This window comes from Calypte anna, chromosome 3, assembly GCF_003957555.1.
Source record: "Calypte anna isolate BGI_N300 chromosome 3, bCalAnn1_v1.p, whole genome shotgun sequence".
NCBI lineage: Eukaryota > Metazoa > Chordata > Aves > Apodiformes > Trochilidae > Calypte > Calypte anna.
The window spans coordinates 18263580-18289819 of NC_044246.1; the positions used below are offsets into that span (position 1 = coordinate 18263580).

The 26240-nt window shown below is 36.5% G+C and overlaps 1 protein-coding gene across 1 annotated transcript in view; it reads left to right on the plus strand.

Annotated features, from left to right (window-relative positions):
• Positions 1-26240, plus strand: part of SRBD1 (S1 RNA binding domain 1) — a 124174-nt gene that overhangs the window by 55289 nt on the left and 42645 nt on the right. The window contains exons 16-17 of the mRNA XM_030448612.1: positions 7048-7139; positions 21168-21250. Of these exons, the coding sequence (XP_030304472.1) occupies positions 7048-7139; positions 21168-21250 (175 nt within the window). The remainder of the gene's footprint in view (positions 1-7047; positions 7140-21167; positions 21251-26240) is intronic.

Here is a 26240-nt window from a genome sequence, read left to right on the forward strand (position 1 = left end):
CTAAAGAGAGAAGCTTTTAAAATACTGTGCCACAGTTGATCCTCCCATATTCTTGACACTTGTTTTGTGCTAACAAAGAGAGAACCTGGCTGTGTAGCTCAGAAGGTAATTTCCCTTATGTTTGAAATGTCATTTTATTTTCTTTGGTTACAGGCAAAATGCTCTTAGAATGTAAAATCAACACACAGCCCTTTTTTATACTCCGAAGCAGTGAAAGTTGAAGTTGTTGGGCTTTCTTAGCCCTAAATTTCTCAGTTTGAAGAGGAATGGTTAATACTTGAAGACAACTACTTCAATAATTGCATTTTTAAAATATACTTACTCACTTTTCGATCTTTGTCATATGTTTCTACTGACTTTTGGATATGGGTCTCTTTAGTTGAACTGGCTTTAAATTCATGAACTTTATGTGATGTTGAAAGACTATAATTCGATATTTCAGAGCACTAAATTTTTCTTTTTCATATTGTATTTCATCTGAATGTTCATTTATCAATTCTATAGTAAAGTTCAGTTCTCCATAAGCATTTTGGAAAAATGATATACCAAATGCTGTTCTAAGGTTTAATGTTATTTTAAGGTAAGTCATTATTAATGATATGAAGGAATGATATAAACAGTGGTACAATTATTGTTAAATGCTGAAACAGGCCTAATTCTTTTCTCTTCAGTAAGTTCTAAAGATCTATGCAGTCTACCAGGGAAGCCATCAGCTTTACTGATGCTAAATATTGCTTGTGTTGGAACAGGAGAGAAATAAACCTTACTGCACAGATGATTGCCCTGAAATTTTCTCATTTCAGGAGCTGCTTTGTAAGATGCTTATTAACTGTCTCTGCTGTAGAGTCAGAAACCTGTTTCAAAAGTATGGTTTGTGACTGAAAGAGACATAATGTTGTTCTGAGTTATTTGCTGCATGGCAGTTCCTGGTTTGAAACAGTTCAATTATTTTTACTTAAAGAAGCAGATTGAGTTGGTCAGGACAAGCTTGCTTTCTTCTTTGTATAGTGTAATTTCTGATAAACTTTTTGAAATACGAAGCAAATTCATTCATACATGAGTAGATACATTTACAGACTTTTATGTTGTGAGTTCAAAACACTTGTGAGTAGAATTTGACTTAGTGTTTTCTGTGGAAACTTAGGCAATGTGACTGAGCAGCAATGCAGGATCTGTGTCACTGCTTACCATCTGATGTGTTGTCTGAAGACAGTTTATGGGCTTAACTTCTTGTGTGCTTGGCAGCTTCGGAGCAAACACTTCTTTAAAACTTGTTCACCCTTATCCCTCCCTCTAGTTCAATGGCTTCACTATGAGCTTTTCTGTATAAATTCTGAAAAAGAAGTCTGTAATACCTCTTGTGTAATGTGACTGATTTTGAAAGTTGGACTTCCACATAAATGTGTGGTATGAAACAAGTTAAAATTTTGAATGAAGCAGTGAAAATGGATGAAAATTCCTTTCCTAGCAGTGTATTTTGCCATTGGAAAATATATTTAATGCTGGAATAACTCCTGAGTTATATATGTTGTTAAATTTTAAACCTAAATCTTTATCTTATTTAAAAGCACAGATGAATTGTATGGGTTTTGGCTTAGCTCTGTTAAAAGATGATTGCTTTCTAGTTTAATCTTTTTTTCATGATCCTGACATCTTCCTTTGCCATACCACTAGCTCATTGGAGGTGAGGGAAAGACCACGTTTTGAATTTAATCTCATCTGTCAGAATGAACAGGCTTTTAAAAATCTTTTCAGGTTTTTTGTTCTTTGGATACATAGTTGAGTACATACCTTTTTATCTTACACTTTCGTGACATATGTTCCTCATAAGAAAAAAAAAAAAGGATTGGCTTAGCTGTGTCAGAGCCAGGGTCTGTCAAGCCCGGTATCCCATTGTTCCCATGGCGAAGCGCGCGTGGCTGAATTAATCCCAGCGTCTCTCTCGGCCTGCCCCTGGACAACAGTCTGCAGTTGGCTGTGGTCATCCCCTCCCCAGAGAAGGAGCTGTGCTGTACATGGTGTCTAAAGATTGGGTTGCTCATGTAGATGACCATGAGACCCTGAGAACAGCAGGTAACTCTGCTCATGGTGGCAAGAAACCTGAAGCGTGCCGCTGGTAATGAGTTGTTGGAGGGGCAGTGTTGCTTCTGCCATGGGTAGTGTCCTGCTTGATATGGGAGAAGAGAGTGAGACACAAGTAAAAATGCAATTCAAGAGATTATTTCTGTTTCGTACACAGAGGTTCTTTGACTTCCCATGGGTGGTTTTGATTAGTCACTGAAAAGGGCTATGTGGGGAGACATTTAAGAACAGATGCAGACATCCTATTTCTCTAATACTTCCGCAACCCTCAACCATTTTTTGTTCTAGGGTCTTCTGGAGCCTAAAACTGTTTTCAGTAAGGCCCAGTGGATTTCTCATTCATGAAACAGCCCAATCTTTTATTGAGCCTGTTCTTAATTAAGTCTTCCTTGTGCCACCTCAGTTTGTTTTTAGTCATTAGATCTATCAACATAATTAAAGCTTGTAGCATTCCAATGCTTCTAAATGGAACCTTTTTTTTTTTTAGCAAATGCTTTGTAATTTTATTTTGCTTTATTTTTCTATCTTAGGTAATTCTTAAGCCAATAGCTTCAGTAAGTAACACTGAATAATCCTTTGACCCTTCTGTGCTTCTGACATTTTGTTTTCACAAGCTTTTGGAGAATATATCTATCAGTTAATATGTAAATGGTTGCATTAGAGGAGTTTACCACAATTACAACATTTTATTGTAAAGGGAGTTATACTTTAGTAGATGATAATTTATGATCAAATAAGAAAATCTGGGACCATTTTGAATTTTACATGCCCTTTGCTTTTTGTGTGACCATGATTTTCTTCCAGATATTAACACTGATCTCTTCCTTGCACTGGTATTGTTTCTTAAAATGTTGTTTTAAAGGCTTCAAGTTGTAAATCAGGGGGTTGGAGGCTGTAGACACAGTAATTTATCTGAAGTAGGATAAAGTTACTCTTTCTCTCTCTGCAGGTTATTAATCCAGTGTTGCATTTGATTGTGGGGAAATTACTTCAATGTAATAAAATAATCTGAAATATTGGTAACGTTCATGAAAAAGTCAGGAAACTGCATCCATCTTTAAGCCTAAAAGCCTCTAGCCTGATACATCTTTTTTGTTATGTTATACATCACATTTTTGCACATAGTTTTGAAAAGGCTTTCAATGAAAACTTAACAAGAACCTTTAAGTTTTGAAAAATGTTATTATATACATGTGCATGAAATTTTAATATGCTTGAACAACAGTTGCTAACTCGTTTGTTACATTCAAACTTTACCTCAATGCATTTTTGTAGGTATGTAGTAATGATGAAACAATAAAAAAAAAAATAAATGTATAGTACAAATACTTTTTTTACTTTTTACAAGAAAGGCTTATTTCCTGTAAAAATTATGACATCAAAAATCGGATTTTTTTTTTTAACACCTTCTCAAATTATTTCATACCAAATATATGATGCTTATTTAAGCTTAGCTGGAAAATAACTTGTTCTAGTAAACGTTAAAAGCCTCCTTGGAGTACAGCAGGCATGGTGGCCAGCATAAAGCAGAGGGACCACCAGGTGGTGCTAGTGGAATATGGTTGAGGTTGGTTTAACCTGCATAAAATGTGTCTTAACAAATGTGAATCAAAAAAAAAACCGCCTTACTTTCTCTGCAACAAGCCTGTTTGCACAATGAAAAAGAGTAAATTGAAATACTGTGTCACGGCTTTGTGGTTTGGGCACGTTTTGTTTATAAAAGCTGGAATGGCTAATGTGGGAGGGAGGCATTATGGTGGCATGGGCCTGGGTTCTTTACTTGTTTATTTAATTATTTTTTTTTATTAATTCAGAGAGCAGTTTATGAAACTTACCCATTCATACCGCCTGCTTATTATCTGCTACATTTTTTTAAAGAGCAAAATAACTTCAATAATGTTGGTTTCTCTGTGAAGATTTTAGTCAGTGCAAGGCTCCTCTTAAGGAATATAAAGAACCATGGATTTTACTTTGTGGGAGGGTGGGGGACTCTAGTTTTCTGGTTAAATGCATTATGTGGCTTAAAAATGCAAAGTAGAAACAAATTATAGTTCTGAACATACACAGTTGGTTTTTACTAACTCTTATGAGGGGTTTCTTTTAACTCTCTTGAAAATTGTATCCCTTAAAAAATGGAGAGGTAAGAGAGCAATGTGGAACACAATAACTTGGGGTTCTATTGCCTACTGATTTGAGCAGGTTTGGTTTAGTCTTAGTGCACCCAGATGTAAAAACATGTATATTCTTTGAAAGCATGATGCAGAGCATTTTGCTACGTTAAATACACGTAAGTTTATCACATCACCCTTTTAATGAAGAGCATTAGAATTAAAAAAAAAACACAACAGAAACCCACAAAATGTCTTTAAACAAATGTGTCTCCTGACTAGTTAAAAAGCAAAATCCAAAACAACTTGAAAATCCCCAAGCCTATTTTGCTTGTAATCTTAGTGTTGTGACAAGGCTAGATGTTTTTAGTATTGTGTGTGCCAGTCATATCAATATCCACCTCACTGTAGCTAAAACCAAACTAAATCAAACCACATGACATCCACTAAAAGCTCTGTAAAACCTCAGCTGACTATAGTTGAATGAACCAGAGGATGGTTGCTCTGGAGTTTGTGGCCCTACACATTTACTCTGAGTAACAAATATATTTGCCATCTGGGTTTTTACTGTCTTAGGCACAGCAGTATGGGGTTCTGTGTGAGGAGAAATTCTTCTCCTTTTCCAAGTTCTCCACACCCAGGTACTTCATATCTGCATGCTTATAGAAAACGATCTTAGAGTGGATGTCAAATATCCAGCGTATGCTGCTTTTGAAAGTGTATTTTGTTTTCCTGCTTGAGGTGCTTTTTTACTTGGCTTACCTCTTCTCCTCCAGTTTATGAATGTTCTTACACTTGAGGAAAGGAAATGTGCTCTTTTCAAATGCTGCTTTCTGCCATCCTGAGTTTAGTTTTTTTACCCATTTTAACAAGAAGTTTTTGTACTAGCCACCTTAAAAGTTAAGCACAAGTCTACATACTATAGAATATACATGCTATAGAATGATACATACAACTACATACTATAGAATGATAGTAGAATTGCATTCCTCTCACTTCTGAAAATTAATGAGAATCATTGTAGTATTAATAAGAATCAGTAAGATATGAAGTGTGTTAAAATTCCCATCCATCCCACTTTTTTTTTCACTGCACAAAATACTGTGCAGGATACAGCATATAGTGCAGCATTGTAAAAATGTGAGCAAAGCATTAATTTTTTAAAATTACTTTTAAAATCAAAGTGAAATACCAATGTAATAAATTTAGAAATTACATGAAAGGTTAACTTTTGGATCTGTTCAAATACAAAGAGATTAAAGAGTGATCAGTAAAAAGTTATTAGAAGTACGTGTTAACGTGCGTGGTTTTTGGAAGCAATTTCCAAAAAGGGAGCACTTGCCAAATGCCTCCTCTATAAGGTGTGAACAGGTTAAGAACTCCATTCTGCTGCATTGTATGTATTTGTCAGAAAAATAGGTTGATAAGGCTCCTGTCAGCATCTCAGTTTTTTTTCAAGAGTTAAGTTTTTGTGATATGACCATATTTCTGAACTTGTTTTCATGGTGACCTTCAGTTGTCTATTACAGGGCTGTTTTCTGAAGGCTGGTGAGATTGAAGGAATGCCTGTAATACTGATTCTTTTTAAAAGACCATGTAAAAAGTTTAATTTTCACTTGCCTTATGCAGACTGTTGGTCAGCTGGTCTGAACAATTTTTCTCTCTTGTGAAGCAGTTGTTTGAATAGGTCTTGAGTTATTATACTACAAAAGAGAACAGGATTTAATCCTCTGTATTTATTTAAAGATCCAGTTTTTCTGTGCTATTCAAATGTTCTTTTGAGTTTCAGGTAATTATAAGGGAGACATTTCTAACTACGTGTTTCTTTGTTTAAAAATGTGACCTACTAAATGTACTTAAAAAAAAATTATCTAATTTTAAAACAATATGAGAAAGTTAGGATTTTTATTTAAACCCTGGACTCTGGTTTCCCTCATTATGGAGAAGACAAGCTAATTCTAAAAGTGGAATACTAAAGTAAAAATAGTTCTAAAATATATAGTATTTCTCTCCAGTGCAGTAGCTATATGATGCCTTAATTATTAGTCTGAAGTTCAAGTTCTGTTGAAGTCATTTGAAAAAAATGTACTGTTGATTCAATGGTGTTAAAATTTCACAGCTGAAAACAAATTTGCACTGAATATTTGATTGCAGGTTTCTCTTGAGTTGAACTAGAGTGCTCAGGGTTTTCTTTAATTGTGTTATGACTTGAATTGGTGAGTTTATCATCCTTACTGAGTGAGTCTGAGGTGTGGGGTGGATACATGAACATGTAGTTTAGGTGAGGGAAGACGTGCAGTCTGTGTTTTTTCTTTGGGAATGGCAGTGAGAGCAGGGAGAAGAATGCCATTTCTAAGCGAGCTGCAGCTCTGTGGCTCTGGGTCAAGCTGGGTTTTTGTGAATATTTTGGGCAGGTAGCTGTAGGTAAGGTGTGTGCACACTCATGACTTGCATTCATGTAATAGTTTAATTGATATTAGACTTGAGAATCTAGGTGGTTTGTAATGAAATTCTCAGGTAGGTTTTTGTTTTGATAGGGAAAGTGCTTTGCTTATTTACTTGTTTCATGCCTTGTCTCCTTTGTAAGATGACTACAGGGGCTGATATCGTGCACAGTTTGTATTTATGATGGGGCCAGACCTGAAAAAGAATGGATGTTGCAGGTCAGGGAGGGGGGGATGTTTTGACTTAAATGGAGATCTTTTCTTTTGTCTGTACTGTCTTAGTTTTATAAGTATTTGGTTGATTCAAAACATTTTTAAAACATGAGGCTTAAAAAAATCCAGATACTAAATTAAAAACTTTCTAATCTTTCAGTTTTGTGGTGTTTTGATTATTTGCAATTTTTAATTTTCAGCATTGTCAGTGAAGCAGGAGCATCTATTTACAGTGTCAGCCCAGAAGCATCCAAGGAAATGCCAGACCTAGACCCCAACTTAAGAAGTGCAGGTATGAAGTGTGCTTATTTTTACCACCATTTCATCATGGAGCTCAATTATCTGTTCTCTGACTGTTTTGTTTCTAATATTAAGTGTAATAATAATCAAAAGCATAAAAAGTGAAGTTTTGGATGTTTTGTTTCAGAACTTTAATTCTCTTATCATTTTACATTTGAAGTCCTGGGAATTCAAATCAATGACATAAGTTATTGCTATGGCCTGTAATGTAAATGTTCTTGTGGAGCTATTCATGCAATAGAATGGTACAGGAGAGTTTATGGGGGTTGGTATAATAATGAATTGCATAAGCTTTAACAGTTGGATGTGTCCATGCCCACAAGAGGTAGACCCTCTTTCTTTTGTGCCTTATATGTAAAGAAATGTCTCTAATAATAATTAAATGTTTCAAGGGCCGGAAAAAGATGTAAGAATAGAACAAGTAATTTAAAGGTGTGCATTCGTTGTGATCACTTTGAATTGAATCACACATTGTGATCATTTCCTGTAGCTGAATATAGTCCTCAAGAATACTATTTTGGTTTAGTTTTAAAAAAAATTATCTGCTTCACCATTAAATGTACACTGAGGTATAATACAGTTCCAGTACTTAAAAATTTACAAGTGTTGCCACTGTTACAATTTTCAGTGTTTAGTTAAAGAGCAGTCTTGAAAGATCAAATTCCTGGCAGCTTTGCTGGTGCCCCAGCACTACTCATGGATTTGGTTTACTAGGAGTCAGCTGTAAGGGCAGAATTTTTTTTTATTATTTGTGTATTTTTTTATATTATTTGAGATCTTTTTGTATTTGTTTTCATTAACCTTTTTTTTTGTTGTTGTTTTCTTGGTTCACCTGCAACTTACTGTCATACCTGATCAACTAAAGCACATATGAAAATGGAGTGACGTTCTCATATAGAAAAGTTTTCCAGAAAAGGTGACACTGTTCTTAATTTTTTTGTTAATTTGGCAGGTTACTGGCCTTGAAATCCCAAGGAAGGTGCAGAAGTAGGTCAGCAGAAAAAAAAATTTGAAGTTATGGGGGTAAAACTTGCTAGGATTCCCCATGTTCCTCTTACCTTTTATTTCCACAAAGGGAAAAGGGAGTTGTGTTAACGCAATATTTCAAGTTAATTATTTTACAGTAATATTCTTTAAATGTCTGTATAAGCCCTTCCCTTTGTCAGACAGACCTCTAGCTTGTTTTTATTTCACTCCTTCCTCTCTGCCTTCAAACAGACCCTGTTGTGATTATCTTTCCTGGGCCACAGGTTTTGAACATGTCACAGTATGGCCACAGCAAATATTTAGGCGTGTGACATTTATGTATTTGTGACAGATGCCACTAAATTTCCCTTGGGCCAAGGTTTATGTTGCCTATATATTAAATGTGGGCTTTGAGTTGCTGTAAATTAACAGAGAAAAACTAAAAAGAGAGAAGTCTAATTATGAACATGTTTTTCCAGATGTACATGATTTTCCTTTTTTTGAAGTTAATTTTTGAAAATTTCAGACTGTTTTATTTAGTGTTGTGCATCAAATGCAGTAAATGAAAATCAAACTTGTAAAACATGGCAAATTTAAGTATTAATTATCTGTAGTTAATAATTTCTCCATTATTACTAGGAATTGCTTGAGGCATAATTTAGGTGCTGTTGCATCTGCTTTGAAAAGCATTAGCAATTTTAACATGCCACAGCAGTACCACAGAATGTATAGAAATTGGAAGGGGGTAGGATAAAAAGTGAAAAATAATTGCTTAGTTCCACAAATGTTGGCTGTTACAGAGTTGACAACTAGAAATATATTTAATTACAATAGAATCTTTCTAAAAGTTTTAGACTGTCTTTATATATACTTTGGTGTCAATTTTTAATTAGCTGCAACTAAAGCTGTGGTCATTTTTTTTTAAAGCTGAACACAAAAAATTGACATAGCATTAGAGGGAAATATTAACTGGTTTGGGATGTTCTGTGAGTTTTTTCTTGACCAGCTTTTACTTTTGTACCTAGGATTTTTCATTTAATATGCAGCAAACAGAAAAGTGACATGGTGTCAAAGCTGACTTGCTTTTTATTTTAATTGTTGTGTTACATCATGTCAGGCTCTGTGCTTACATGATAGCATTTAGTACATTAAAGGAAGTTGACAGCTGCATGATGAAGTGTGACATTTATAGTTAAAATAAAAGGTACAACTGACTTGATATTTGTGATCTTAACACAGTTTGCCACTAACATTTTTCTCAACACAAACTTTATAGAAGAGTTTTGGGATTTTTCAGTTACATAGTTAAGCCTATGTTTGTCCATCGGGTACATAAAGGTAGAAATATTAAGTAATGCATATTATATGAGAACATACTTTTACATCTTGTATTATAGTCTATATCATATTTATGATATTATTTAGCAACTGTATAAGTTTTCATTTCATACAGATAAATAGAAGACATCAGTCCTGATTAAAAAAAAAAAAATTGTTACCTTAATAATTTTTTCTTCTCTGAATGTTGTATTTAGGGGGGAACCAGCAACCTTTCATCATTTCTTGGGGTTGTTAATTAAAGATAATAAGCCAAGAACTCAGCTGCTGGTTATATTTTTCCCTGTGAGATGTCTTTGAAGGTCATGGATGACATGAGTTTCTAGTAAATGATTGAGAAAGGTCTCAAATTAATAGTGTATGTATAAACTATAGTGGAAAGTCCTTATAGTCAGATTTTCAACACTTTCAGCCAGAATTGCATTTGCTTGGGGAAAAAAAAATGCTCAAAAATAATAATGCTCATTCCTTTAAAAATTTGCTGGTATCTCCAGAGCTGAGAATGGAATAATGTCTCCCTAGTTTTAGAACTGTCCTCTAGAGATGGCTGCCTTCATTGTAGCACTAGGCAATATCAGCTCCTAATATGATTTCTTTGCAGTGAACTAGGGTCTTTAAAATCCTTAAAGCATCAAGGCTGAATATTTCAGGAAGTTGCAGAAGCTTCTGCACTGCTACTGCAATTCATATACAATTTTGTGGAGTGGGACTCAACTAAGTAGATAGTAAAGAACTTGATGAAACCTAGTTACTTGTGTCTGAGTAGAGTGAGAAGGTGTATATCCCATTCTGACAGTCATTGTAGGATTAATGAGCAGAACAGCTATTTCTCAGCCTCACAGAATTAGGAGATAAGAGGCTTATAGGCCAGAGCAATAAAAGGATTTCTTACTTGATAGGCTGAGGAAGTTCAGCTGCAGCAGATTAGGAAGGTTCTGCCTAGAGAACAAGCCACTGTAGTGTAGCAATGGGTGTATTTGGATGAATTTGCAATAGGGTTGAAGCCTGACAGAGAAGAGAATGCAAGGCTTCCTTGAATTCTCCTTCCCAAAAGCTGTGCCTAAGAACAGGCTGAAGATTTGGAGTGGGAATTGTTGTATGGGAGAATGGACATCATAAAGAGGGTGCTTAGCAAGCTGTCAGTGTTGATCATCTTTGTGAAGCTTATAAATATGTCCCCTCTTGAGGCGTAGTAATAGCCTGCTCTAGGCTTAGCGAAATGGCTGCAAGGCTGGGGGTGACTGCAGTCCTTTTTCTGCCCTGGCATATGTCCTCTGGCCACCTTCTTAGAAAAGGAGTCAGATGTTGAATTTGGTGTTTTGCAAAGCAGTCAAATTGATTTTTTTTCTCCTATTTTTTCTCCGTGTTTAGGGGTTTTGTGGGTTGGTTGGTTTTTTTGTTGGGTTGGGTTGGTTTTCTTCAGCTGCCATTGGTATGGCACTTTTCTTGTGTGAGGTTTGGTTAATTTTATTCATGGCAATATCAAGTAGGAATATTTCCTTGTAACCTCGATACTCAATGTCAGGTCTTTTGGATTACTCTAGGTATCTGTGGTTGAGATTTGCTTGTCTTTTTTTGGTTTGGTTTCCTTTGAAGCAGTTTTAAGTGCCATGCTCAGTGAACAGTGACTTTGCCTTGCAAATTTACCAGTAAATTCTCCTCCTCTCAAGTCTTCTTTCATTATCAGAGCATTTGAGAAGATTGTCTCTATGTGGTATTCTTTGCATGAGCCAAAGAAAAAAGACTCAGTGGTGAGGAGCACTCATCTGTCAAATGGATGGACTTGTAGACAGTGTCAAATTGTTTTTGCTTGTCCCTGGACCTCTGAACTCTGGAATTAAATTATCTTCCAAGGGTTGATACCTTCTTTGTTATCCATCCTGTCCAATACATTATTGCCCAAGGGCTTATTTAGGTGGGCAGAGCCTAATGAAAATGGGTCTTCTGGGGCAAGAAATAAAAAGAGTCTGTGCAGATGTCAGTGGCCATAACATTTCAGTGCTTCTCTACTTCTACAGTTCCTTATTGTTGGAAAAGCTTCATCTGAACAAGTTTGGCTACACAAAATGGGAAGATCATGGAGGAACAAGTAAAATATATAGAAAGTATGAGTAGGTGTATGGCTCGCCTTGAAGGGCTGGCACACAGAAACATGGAATTTTTCAGACATCAGTGTTTGTGTAATCACTTGTCAGAAGAGATCTCATGCTAAGCCTGTGTTATTTGATTTCCCTACCTTAATACAGTCATGGACATTTGGTTTTTAGTTTGCAAATCTGTGTTCAACTGCCGAAACAAACCCAACATACTAGGGCTTGTCTACTCCAACAGTTTCAAGAAATGCTCGTTTTCTACTCAGACATGAAAGGTCTGGGGTCCTCTGTCAGGACCACACAGTTCCCACCCAGGTAGGAAAATAATATATGTAGATAAAATATTACCCAAAGTTACTTTTTTGCAAAGATTTGGAATACTAACAGGGCAAGCATATGTGTCATGCTGCATGCCCAGGTATGATCTGTAGAAACACTTAAAAACTATGTTGTTTTTAAAGTATGATTTCTGAAGATAAAGGAGACCAAAAGGTCACACAGCACAGCTTGCCTTAACATTGTCAAATCCCATCTGCTTGTCTCCTCTCCACAGGGCAGAATACATTGGATTATTGTACACTCAAAGTTCAGCACACCACTTGCACTTTTCTTAGCAAGAGAAAGCCTTATAGGCTTTGGGGGCTTGTTAGGACTTTGCGACAGTCATGCTACAGGGTTTTATTCCCTGGGGTGCAGTTAAAGATAGAGACGTACAGTTCAGAGCTGTCATACTGGCCAGCAAGTAGAAGGTAGAGATTGGAAAAAATATAATTTCTTTTGACTTTATCTTAAGGAAAGTAAAACAATTTGATGATTAGATGTGTGGGACATAGTGCCTTGATGTCTACTTGAGCTAATTTCTTCATCTTCTTAAAAGAGCACTATTCCCCTTTGGCTACTGAGGAGAGAAGGTCATTTTTCAAAAACTTTATTGGAAAGAAGTATTACAGTTAAACCATTCATACTGCTTTCTAAGTGGAAGCTTCCTTCTGCAGCTAATCATAGAGGACTGGTGCAAGTTCCACAAGTTTTCAGAAAGAGTTGGAAGAAAGGAAAGGGAACACTGAATTTTTATCCATTAAAACATTTTGCCAGCCTGTTTAGTTGGGCTGTGTGCAATTACAGTAAAAAATGAAATTGTATTCCATCTTTCATCTGCTGCATTTTGTAGCATTTAAGAATGAGTTTAAATGCACTGTTGGAAAGAAAACTGCAACGGTTAGAAACGAAATGGATGGTTTTCATGGTTTAACACTGGGCTGGCAATTAACTGAATGACAGATGCTCTGTTAATCCCCCCTCCTGATAGAGAGTATAAAGGAGAGAGACTTATGGGTTGGATACTAAATTACACAGCTTTAATGAAACAGTAATGATAAAAAAGGGAAAAGTGATTGAATATGTACAAATATGCAGAAAAACAATACCATGTTCCTTCCCTCCTTCCCCCTCTCTCACATCACCACCAAGGCTGCAGGGCAGCCCTGGGAAAGTCCAGGCTGGACTCCTGGAGTCAGCAGCAGTCAGGAGCTGGAAGCAGGAACACACGGATTCAGGCTGGCATGGGTCAGGACCACAGACAGACAAACAGAATCCTCCCAGGATGCCTAAGTGAACAGGAACAGGGGAAGAAGGGCAAAGAGGAAGGGGCTGACCCTTGTGATCCCTCAAATTTATACGGGGTATGACGTGTATGGGATGGAATACCCTGGTCTGTTTTGGTCATCTCTTGTCTGGTCTTTCCTAAAGGAGAGTTGTAGGTGTGACCTCTTTACTTCTTTTCTCCTTACGGAGCATGAGATGTTCCTTAGAACTGAGCAGTGGCCTTGGTTCTGCAGACCAAACATCAAGCATTATGAGTCCTAGAAGCAGACACTGACTGAGAAACTGGCTGTTAATTTCAGCAAGTGCAGCTACATACAAGAGACTTAGGTGAAAGCAAAATTACAAGACAGAAAATTCACTCTGTCCTGACCCAAACCAGGACAGTGATGAACAGCAGTAATAGGTAAGGAAGGTCTTGCTCCTTATCTCCCCATAGGAAACAGTTCCTACTAATGAACAGAAGCTCATCTCGTGGCATGGGATAGGCTCTACAGTTTAAACAGAAATTCTCTGTAATCTGGGGATAACTTTTAAAAACAATCCCTAGTGCAGTTAGTCTGGAAAGGACCGGTCCTCTTATGGTTTTGATGGACATGTGTGCCTGCATCAGGATTTTGAGAGAAAATTGGACTTAAATTGCCCCAAAGGAGTGGCACAATGCTGTATGGATTGTTATACAAGTGTTAGAGATGTTTGTGTTCTTTTTTGTTGTTCTAGTAAAAAATCTAATGTTTTCCAATCTGTTCAAGCTTCGTGTGATGAGTATGAGATAGTATGTGATCCTTATCATGCTGCTCATTGGCACTGCATTTGCTCTGAAGCTGTGGAGTGTAGTAGACTGGAACAGAGAAGCTAAATCTTCTGTAATCTGCAAGATCAAGGTTCACTTAGATTCCCTTAGGCTTCTGCTTTGTTACCAAATTAAAACAGGAGATTATTTTGATCCAGGTGAGAACTCTTATGCCTGGTTGTTTTGGATCAGCTTTTCCAGTGTTCCAACAGAGTTTTGTCGTTGTTTATACCTTTACCTGAGCATCATTCACTGGGCATGTACAAATGTTTGCAACTGATGTGTAATCTTTGCATCCTCTGTAGAAAGATGGGAACTGCACACCTTACCTTCCTCTTGTTTACCTGTTTCTTGTATCTCAGATGGATCTGAGTAAACAGACTTGGCCTTTTATTTACAGATCATCATTTGCTGTGCTTCTGAATAAACTGATAAAAATACTACCTGTTCTGTCTAAAAGCAATGTCAAGAAGCAGAATGCTGCTAGCCCAGGCTCTGGTAAAGCCACTTGCTCTTAGCATGAAAGAGTTACGAAAATTATTATCTTCCTTTCCTCTGGATGTAACTCAGTGTATGTGTGTGCCTACATATTTTCCTTAGAAGGCTTTGTTACTTATTTGAAGTGTGGAGCCACAGAAAAAATAAATGCAAGGATGCTCTTCAATTTAAAGAGATTCTGTTTGCTTCTAATACATCAGTGTGGTGTGTTACTTGCCAAAGCTGCTTTTCTTACTGTAGGCATAGGAATGAAAATTCTGATCACTTATGAAAGGTTAATTTTTTGGTTGATATACATAAATAACTCTTGTTAGTACAGAACTCAAAGCAATTTTTATTTTTAGTACTAGCAGTAATCAATGACATGGTGATGCAGTTAAAATCAGTACCAGCAGTCTGAATGTGAAAAACATACTTAAAATGTCTACCTTTTAAGCTGAGCAGATAGGAAAAGATTTCTCTGAATTTTTATCAAGCTGTAAGATAACTCATTTCTGTGACAGAAAAATCACATCAGGCTTCAATTAAATTATTATATGTCTCTCATCTCACCTTAGATAACAAAATGCTGTTATCCTGAAATGACGTATTTTTCGGAAAAGTGTTTTTGAGAGTGTGCCTCTAAGAAATATTTCTTGAAGAAATACTGGTATTATAAATCTGCATTACAATATTCACCTTTAGAGGTTTTCCATTTAAATGTATTTCTTACTTCCTCTTTGTATTCAAGCCATGTATTTTAAAGATTTTTGTAGTAAATAAATAGAACATTGTCATTCATTATTTCATTAATCTTAGGCAAATAACAGATTATCAGTTTTATGGAGTTTAAAGTAAACTAAAATATAACCTTTTTAAAACAAAAACCTGCTCACTTGCCACAGAAGAATTTTGGATGAAATGCAGCTGTTGAACAGTTGCTTAAAATAAATTGCATACTTTAAACCCACCAAGAAGATATATGAGGATTCAAAACTGTGTCACAAATCCTGACCTACTGAGAAAGAATGCTTAATGAAAAGACTACTGTACGTTTCACTGTATCCTTTGCAAGGAGGGTGAAATTCAGGTCAACAGGATAGAAAGCTTCCAGGACTCAGGAAACCTGAACAATCGATCATTGAGTAAATATTATTTCAGATACTTATGGAGAGTAATTGATCCTGAACATAATAATAGGCCTTATAAAAAGATTTAGTAATGTTGTAATGTTTCCATATCTACCCTTGTAGGAAATATTGACACTAATTACATATGCATTTTTAAGTTAGTCTGTGATTACCTTAATGTATTAGTTTTTTATTTCATTGGCATTGAAGTTTCAGCCCAGAAAGGTTGAAAGATTTGGGTACCAAGGTTAATTTCAAATAGAAGAGGGGATGAATTACTTGGATGTTATAGTAGCATGTCTCAGCAAGAACAGAATACTTTTATAATAGAAATATAGAATGTTCTCATTTCTGATAGATTTGAAGTTGAGCTCATTATAGCCTAATAGATTCTGGTTGCCATCTATTTACTTGTAAACCACCCATGGCCTTCACATCTGGAAGCCTCACGTTGTTTCAAAACGCAAACAAATGTTCCCACTCATATGACATAGCTGAACTGTCACAGTTGTTGACTGGGTCATACTTCTATTCTTATATAAAGACCCGTGTATTTAAAGAAAGGACTGCCATCATCTTAGACTTTGGGCCAAAAGCATTTTTTCTACTCTCAGTGGCAAAAAACATTTGAATGCCACTGTAACTGAAGGAAATAGAATTTTTTTTTTCTTTGATTCTTCTACACATAAGCATTCCTGGCAGTCTCTCACACTGCCTTTGGCAGAACTTTGTATGTTCATTTTCACTCTTACCCTATAAACAGCCATTCATCTTCTGCTTTATGGCATGGCTCTTACGTAGAGCAATGCAAAAGGAGAACGGTTTAATATGTGAGTGTCTGAATGCAAAAGTTGGCAAGCTGCCCCTGAAGTGGGCACAAAGATTGAAACCATTTATAATAAATTTTGTTATGTTGCTGACAAGATTTGTAGCTGCTTTCGCACCCTAAATAGTGTGCATATCTGATTTGGGCCATAATGAGTGCTTTAGATCTTTTCCATTGCTGAGGGGTGGCAGGTAGCCTAATTAAGAAGTTAGCACTAATTCTGTATTTTTTAGGGCTGTCAGCTGGCATGGCCCTTGTTTAGATACCATTTAGATACATAGTTGGAAGCTGGCTGTGTTGGTTTTGCCCCTCACTGTTGAGAGTGGGAACTTTTTTCAGTCTTTAGTATGGAAAGATTTAGCCTGATAACTGTTAGTAGTAGTCTGGAGTGGAAACTCTCTCCTTTTTATTCCCTGTCAAAAAATTATATCACTTGCTGTAGAAAATACTAGTAAAAACAAAGTTATGTGACTTGAACATGTGAGGAAAATAGTCTTAATTTTGAATTTGTCAGTTTGAAATTAAGAGAGATTTGGTCTCCTTAAGAAAGGAGGAGCCAGGTAATTACGTATGTTTGCAAATTCCTGAGGGACTTCTGCTCATTAGCCATTAGGAAACTTAACATTTTAGTAGAACTCCTTATTTTCTGTGAAAATCAGAGATGGAGAGTGACATGAGATGTGCAGGCAACTCTTATCAAGGCTTTTTTGCTCACCATACTCTCATTGCACCTCATCACTGATAGGCAAAAATACTGGACCATCTCATCTGATAGCTTCTTCTTGTCAAATAACCAAAGCCTGAAGTGAATTGAGCCCACCAAACAGCTTAATTGCCATTTTTACAAAACATCAGAGAACGTCATGATGAGACAGGATTTTGGTAAATACGTTTTCTGTAATCTTCTTTATTTCTCATTCCATTTGGAGGCAAAGTTCATCTACATTAAAGTCAAAAGACCACCTAGGCCATCTTGTCCCCCCAAGCTTTAAAATTTTACATGGATTTACTGCATGGCAGCACAATATGTTACTGTCACTCCAAGTATTGCAATAATGTTTTCTTCTTAGTTGACAACTTGAAGCTTTGCATCTATCACATTTGCAATTCTTGTGATGATTTTGTAGTAAAGGGCCGTGTCATTCTGATCTTAATACTCTGTTTAATATTGAATAGGGTTTTTCTTTCACATTTTACTTAGCCTATTTTAAGAGTTGCATCTCAGGCTCTTCATGTTTAGTTCTGCTGATTACTTTTGATAAATCTGATTTTCTGGGGTTTTTTTCCCTGCATGCCATCATATAATTTATTTTGTACTTGCATAAGAGAAAATGAAGCATAACCAAATAATTGTAGAAGTGAGAATGCGTTAACTGTTTTGTTGTCACTTATCTAAAAACACAAGGTTTCTAGCCATTCCTGAAATGTACTTTAGGCATATAAACAAACAGTTTTAGTGTAAAAGAAATTAGTATAAAAAGAAACCCTTTTGAAATGGATTGACTTAAATTCTAGAGGTGAAAATGTAAGACCATCAGATTTACTGTCTCTGTCTGGTCCATGGTAGCAGACCTTGTACTTCTGCTGAGCCCTCATAATTTCAGTAAAACTCAGCTTCAGTAAGAGTCCAACAACATGGATCAAATCACCAGACCAGAACCTCACTGTGCCCTAAAAAGATCTATCTTCCTGTTGCCTACTGTAACAAAGAAAAAGTGGGTTTGTCTGTACCAGAGACAGTGGATGCTTGTCTTGACTGAATTTGCATGTGCAGGGAATGCAACCAGCTCTTGCCTTTTCCCTGTTGTGCTCCCTTTTGGTTTGAATTTGAAAAGTTCTGGATTAAAATTGCAGCTGTAGTGGCAGGTCTGCAGGTCAGCTATTCTGCTGGCATTGGCTGTGGGAGCTGTGTCCCTTAGACCCTATAAATGACTGTTAGTGGGTCTTCATGCTTCAATATTGTAGCTTTTAGGGTTGATCCAGGAAAGCACTTAAATGTCTGTATAACTTCATGCATGGGAATAGTTTTTCTAGTTCCAGTGGGAATACCAGCATGTATTTGTGCTGAAGTGCTTTGCTGGATCAGGTCCTCTGCTGGAAGCCGCCTAGGGACATGACAGCATTGTCAACCTAGCTATTATGACAAGAATAGCCTAGATTTTGCTTTAATTGAAGGTTCCCAAGAGCAGGTTATGCTTGGAAAATTCCTTTATCAACCTATGCATGTAGTTGTCTATTTTTAAAAGATGTAATGAAAGGAAATGTGGACAGTGAGAGATGCTTGTTCTCAGCTGATGCAAAATCTAACTTTTGATCCATTTTGCCATTACGTGAAAGTAAAAGAAAATCTTCTAAAATGTGTTACAGCTATTAAACAAGTTGAGATTAAGAAAGTTTACTGAAAGGAAAGTATAGTATCTATACATAAACATAAGCACATTCAGAAGAAATACCTAGTTTTAGATGGTTCCTGGTTTGAATCATTACTACTGTCATAGGTGCTTTGTTCAGCTTCTGGTTGCTAGGTGAGTGGTGATAGATGCCACCTAATATCTCAAAGTGATAACCAGTGTATTTACACTGTTAGGGTTATTTTGGTTTTTTGTTTTGGTTTGGTTTTTTTTTTCCTTGAGAAGAAGGCATCTGTGGCCTTTGAATTCAGAACTGCTCTATCAATGCAGGCATATCAGATGTCACCAACACGGAGCTCTCTGAGCCTAGCTACCAAACAGCCACTGTCAGCCTAGGTTAAAATAGATAATAAAGGATATGAAAAGTCTTGCATGACCGAGCAGTGAACTTCATGTTAACTGTGCATTTAGCAGAGTGAGGTCTTTAAAGGTGAAATCTCTAATGTTGCATTTAATGGATAAACTTCGCAATGCGCTTTGAGAAGCTTGCATTGCAATAAATGTTAGGTCTCTCTGCTGTTTTGGCCTCAAGTATCAGTGTTCAGTCAAATCATTTTCTGAAATGCTGTGAAATCTTCAACACACTGCTTTAGTGGTTGTTGCTATTTAAATTAGGGCTGCAAAGATAATCAAGAAAGTGGAGCACCCTTCATACAAGGAGAAACAGAGAAGTGGCCGTGTACAGTCTGGAGAAGAGAAGACTCTCAGGGATCTTATGATAAAATACCTAAACAAATAAAATACCTAATAGGAGGGAAGGCAGATTCTATCAGTAATGCCCTCTATAAGAACAAGTGGCAATGGGCACACAATGAAATACAGGAAATTCTGTCTGAACACCAGAAAACATTAATTTATTATCAGGGTTTTCAAACACTGGAATGGGTTGTCCGGAAAGGCTTCAGAGTCTCCATCGATTGAGATATTCAAAGGATGTGTTCCTGGGAAATCTGCTCTTGCTGACCCTATTTCAGCAGGGGTATTAGACAAAATTATGTCTGCAAGAGGTCTGTTGAACCTAAATAATTCTGTGATTCTATAAAAGTGTTTATTTTTGGTGTGTGTGTGTGTGTGTGTGTGTGTATTTATCATATGTATATGATAACCATAATCTTGGTCTTAGAATTATAGAATGGTTTGGGTTGGAAGGGACCTTAAAGATCATCATGTGTGTTTCTGTGTGTGTGTAAAATCAGCTATTGACCACTGGAAATACTTCCAGTTTTCCTATTTGAACATTTTGTATGTATTGTTAAGCAAAGTACCATGCATATAACTTAACTCCCAACTCATGTCAGTTCTTCCTTTAAGACTCTCTTGATTTGATTAAAAATGAATTTCAATGTAAAATAAATTTTAAGAAACATCTCTTGAAATTACTAATGCCAGCAGTGAGGGTGAATGTACTGTTCATCAGTGTTTACTTCACTAGGTAAAACGAATGTTCAAAGATCTCCTAAACTGGCCAGCCTATTTTGTCTTTACTCAGGAGGAAGAAGTTTAAAAATATAATCCTGGAAGAACAGAACTCTTCTAGTTGAGTATATAGGGAAGGGAGCACAATTGCAAATACTGAATGTAACCCAGTATCTGCAGAATTAGACCAGGGCTGAGAACTGACATTTGCAAATAAGTATTTTTTCTGAGATTTTATTAAGTAAAGAATCTATCAATAAATAGAGGCTTTAAAAATGCGTTCTTGATTCAACATTTGGATTTAGAAGGCCAAGGGTTCTTCCTGTGTGCTCTTAATGGCACCAGAGATGTTAGAAACTGCTGCTTTTTTTTTTAAATGAGGATATAAGGATGACAGATTGCAAACTGTTGTGTCTTGGTATGCAATTTATATTAGTGGAGCCCCGAAACCATTTTCAAAGTGAACACTGAATTTTATGGTTGGATTATATAAATACATAATATGAAAGTATGTTGTGTGTACCTTACCATATTAGATAAATAAGTAGATGAACACTTACTCCATTCTTTTTTAACAGTTTATTTGTTTCTACATACCTGTGGCTTAAGGTTGTATTTCAGAGCTTAATTTGAAATGTCACATGTGCATTTACTATGGATTCAAAGGAAAATATAATGTACACAGTTCTATTTATTAACTGTGGTCTGAAAAAACTTTTTTACTGTCATGATTACAGCTTGAAATCTCATTAGGTCTTTGCTTGAAATATTCTATTAGAGCATTTGATTAATGTACATTTCATGTTCCCTGTCTATCAGTGAAAAAGGATTCTGTTATATTATTCATTATTTCCAGGTTAAAAGAAGATCTTAAATATGTAGAAGATTAAAAAAATATATTAAAAGCGATTGCATGATTTTGATTTTTCAGATAAAAACCATAGATGTTTTATAATTATGTTTTTCAGTTTCCATAGCTAGACGTGTCCAAGACCCATTAGCCGAGCTCGTGAAAATTGAGCCCAAACACATAGGAGTTGGAATGTATCAGGTAAGATAATAATACCACGTATCATTTAATCTGGGTAATCTGTCATGATATGGAGCAACACTAAAATGCTGCTTTATAGTTGTTAACTAGCTATGGCTCCTTTAAAAGACTTTTGTAGAGTTGGTAGAATGGTAGTAAATACTTAGAAGTCAGATTGTTTCTTTTTTAAATTTCTACTTCTAATGATTGTGATTGAGACTGAAATGGCTATAGGTATAGCCATTGTATATAGACTAATGTATAGTCTATTGAAAACATCAAATCAGACAGGTAACCTGAGCTGTAAAGCTTTCTCTTTTTTGTATTGTTCCATCAATGGGGCTTTAGCTCTTTGTGTAAGATACAATGAGATATTGATCCACCATTTAGAAACCATTAATTTGTCCTATTAGGTACATTCCTTCTCAGAAGCTTGTAATGAAAGCATTTGTTTTGAAGTTTTGTTTACTGAAGCGGAACTGAACAGTGTTTGACAGTTTTTATACATTTTTATATGTTGTTTCTTAGAAGCAATTTTCATCTTCAAAGTGTCTTAACAAAGTTATTGTTATTGAGAAGTGGTACATAATTTATTGTCATTTTATAGCATATAGGCATTGATTCAGGAAAGCATTTATGCATGGGCCTACCAAACAGAGGAGTAAAAAAAAAAAACAAAACAGAAAATTAAGCATCTACTCTTCTCTGTAATAGAATATATTTTCATTCACAGCAATCTGCATTTTTAAGCCTAACCATAGTTTTAATAAATCCTTAGATACACCTCCTGCCAGAGTTATTATCACCACAGAAGCTGTAAGATACTCAAAGATACAGAATTTTCTGAGGTACTAGAGCTTTATAAGACACTACTGAAAGCAAATTTGCACTCTTGAAAGCAAAGTTAGGAGCTATGCTGCCCCTTGGGCATGAGAACTCTCCTGAGGCAGGGTGAGGGGAAGGGAAAGGAAGAATTAAGCTGTTATGACTGATCTTCAGACAGAACAGTCACTTTCTGGCATCTCAGAAGCCAGTTTTGTTGTACAGGGAGTCCCAGAGTAATGACTGATATAATTGCTCAGATAGAGAGTATTCCAGGGCAGGATTTTCTGTTATCCGAGAAAACTTGAAAGGTTTTATTACATTTTAATTTATGGTCTAACTGTGGACTGTATGTAGCTTTTTTAATTTCTGGGATGAAATATGTATTGTGTAGTCTAGACCAAAAATGTAACTGGCTTTTCATGAAGATGGCTACTTTCAGTAGTTCACTGTTACTAAAAACCTAGCATTCCCTTTCATAAACACCCTGAAACTGATATTTAAGAATCTTTCAAAGCCGAATTTTGGCATTCTTGTCCTGAAGGATAGACAGCAGTTAGTCCTGCACTCGACCTCTGCCTCTTCAGGCAGAGGCAAGCTGAGGCTGGCTGCTGCTGCTGCTGCCTGTGGAAGCCGTGTAGCACAAGCAGGTTGGTGGTTGCTTAAGGAATGGTTGCACATTCATTGTGTTGATCAAGTGTGAGCTCCCTGAAGAGGTCATCCTGCCTTTTCTGCTACTCCTGTCCCAGTGACATAATCCTTTTTTGTTGTTCCTAATAGCACTGTGATGTCCTGGGTTGGTGTATGGGAGGGGCAGCAATCGGTAGCTTGGGGGAGGAATGGAGCTGGGGCTTTCACAACTACTTGAGTTTTAATTGACTTGGGACATGCCCTCTCTATCAGTTTACCATAGCCAGAGATCCCAAACTACACTGTGAAAGGCAATGGCAGAGACATGAATTACTCTGTCTTTTCTAAGAGTATTTTCTCAGAGGTTGAAGTGAGAGACTGCTGAGGCAGAACCTGCCTGGTGAAGGCTGTAGCTTCCTCTGACTGTGGCAGAGGAATGTTGTATGTTCAGCTGTGTGACCCCCTTGGCCAGGAGCTGCTGCTATCAGCAGTGACAGTAGTTATACAGGAAAGTGAAGTGGTTGTGCATTAAATCTGCTGCTCACAATTGAGCTTTCTCAAAAGTTGCACCCTCTGCCACCTCCCCCCAAGCTTACTGTGTGAAGGGACTGCATATTCTCTAGCTCCTGTTTTTGTGACATTCTGGTCCCTTCTACCTGGCTGCTTGGTACTTGATGTGCATGTTTGTGAGAATGTTGGTATTTTCTAGTTTTTTTAGAGCAAATTTTCCAAGCAAATCTGCTCATCTGTCTATGGATACTTTGGGTAAACATAGGTTTCCAGGTAGCAGATCTCTGTAAACTAAACCCCATCAGTTGGCATTTGTGTTTACTTATTTTAGGTGACAAGAAACTTGAAACTTGTACTTGACCACCTGTTTTTTTTTTTCCTATTTCCAGTTACGATTCTGAGTTTGTGCACTACCAAGAAAATGAGGTTTGTCAGAGAAAAATAAACAGGCTCTGGATCTCCTAACAGTTATTTCCTTAAACACAGAGAAGCACAACCTGATTTATTAGGGCCTCTCTCAGACTAAATTCCAGTTGCCTAAAGGTCCTCGTCTTCCTTCATCTTTATCTCATTAGGAAAATTGTTCTTTCCTCCCAGACAGGAACTTAGCCAAAATTAATTTATCACCTTCAGGCCATATTACTATGATTTCTTCTGTAGTTTAACATGAAGATGATGCCGGGACTCAGCCTGATACAGAATATGTTTGCTTTGCCACATCCCATGCCAATTCAAAGCTGAATTCTTATTGGGGAAGAAGCAGTTAGTGGCTCAAGACTTTATTATGCTGCAAACTGGATTTTGGGTGATGAATTACCACTACAGTTGTAAAGATCTTAGAGATGTAGATGAGAGCCGAGAACAAAGCTGCTTCACAAAGATTGCAGTTAGGGAATTGAATTCCACAGCAAAGAAAATGAATAAGGAGTAAAAAAGATGCCTAAAGACAAAAGAATTCTTTCCTCTCAAATAGAAACCCAGTTTTTGATAGGAGAATAAAACATCACTAGTGTTAACTTTCTGCCTACTGGTCCCTGACAAAGACAAATCAAAAATTAAACTCTAAATTAATGGGAGAATTAAACTAATAAACTTTTAAAACATCAAAATCTGGATCTGTATTATAAGGCAGAGAAAGAAGAAATAATGCTAAGGAACTATTTTTAGTTTGGCTGGTCTTTTGCTGTTCATTTAATATGCAAAATCCTGTCATGCTAAAAACCAGTGAGAGAGATCTAAGGAGGAACTCAAACTCACCTGAAGTCTAAGAACAAAATATGTGGTGTGCATTTAAGAAGCAGAATTTTTGACAGATTGTGTATAATAATAAATAATTTACACCATGCCTGATCCTGAAAATGCAACACCCTATTTGGTCTTCATAATTTCTGGGGCATAGAAATGTCTTCATTATATACTTTTGTACATGGTAACATCTTCATTGTTTAATACATCTGGAAAATCAATATCCACAGGGATGTGAGAGAGAATATATGTAGTTGTGTAACCTCTGAAGTGGAAGGATATTTGATGCCAGATGTAGCTGGAATATTTTATATCAAATGAATGAAATTTGTAAGCAATACTTTTAAGTAGCAATTTCTTCAAGAAAAAAATAGTTGAGCTAATTTTGGCTTTTCTAGATAATGCTGAAGGATCCTGTTTAAAGGAATGTTTCACAAAGCCTCATCGGAATGCCCAATAACAATTACATTTTGAAATGCCTGTTTTCCTCCCTGTATTTCTCCCCTTACAGAAATGCAGTGGTTTTGCATTTGATTGTTTTCTGTAGAACATTTTATTCAGTTGAAATTTGGAATGCCTTTTAGTCTTGGGTTCTGACCCTCTCCCTTTCTCCACCCAAAAAAAAAAAAAAAAAAAAAAAAAAGAGAGAGAGAGAAAGAGAGATCCCTTCTTTAGGGAACACTTTTATTCTTATACGTTTCCTCCTTAATCAGGCCAGTTCTGTCATAATTATGGTATTGTGGATATAATTCAGCTTAAAATCTACAACCAGCTGTTTAATAGCAAGGCATCTCACTGAAGTCATGTCTCAGTTCCTGTTGCAAAGGAAAGGAGCTTTTTTCCTTTCTCCCAGAAGGCTGTGAAGAACACTTTCTGCTGTCTCAGGCCATTCCTGTGTGGGTTTTTCCTTCCCTGCTTGCCCCTGTGCCCAAGGACGCTCATGCTGAGGAGGGAGAAGTGGTGGGATGAGGTGGAAGGATGTAACTGACGGTTCCTGCATGTGGCTGAAGTTGCGTGTAGCCCTTTGTTTGCATTCTTTAATCATTATCTTTTTCCATCAAAAGATGGTACGTGACATCACCTTTCTAAACCTACAGTAGGAGCCTGCAGTGACAGGATGCTTTCCTGCACACTCATGAAAATTATTCATCTGGGACAAGCTGACTTGCGTGTTAAGACTGAATAGCTAGGAGGTGATCTATTGCAAAATTTTAGAAATACAGGGATGAAGTGAACCTCAAGGGTATCTCTAAGTGCAAGAATAAGATGAAATACAGTTGGGCCAGCCTGATAAAGCTATAGGTTGAGCAAGCCTAGGCATTATTTCCATTTGTTGTCTTTCCTGCAAGAAAGTCTGGCTTGTCCCTTGCAGTTGCTTGTCAGGCTATTTTTTCAAAGCCCTAGCAAATATAACTTGATAGCTTTGCTTGTTGAGCTATTTTGAGGCTTAACAAACTTCATATATATTTCTTTACCAGCTAAATCCATAGTTTGGACACATTCAAAGTATTGTCTCTCTAACATGAAAGCTTGAAAATTAGTATTTAAATAGGAAGCTGATAACAAACAAAAAAAAAGCTGTGAAGTAGTTGGTGAGTACAAACAAGATTTGTCATGATGTGAACATTGGCCATCACAAAGAATTGCTGTGTGGTTTAGTAACGGGTTTGTCTTATTTTTTTCTTAAGATACACGCACAGTTTTAATGTTGAAATGCAAGAGACTTAATATCCTTCTTGATATTTGATTTTGACTATACATCCATTGCACAGCATGCTTTTACTAAATAACATGGAGAAAAATA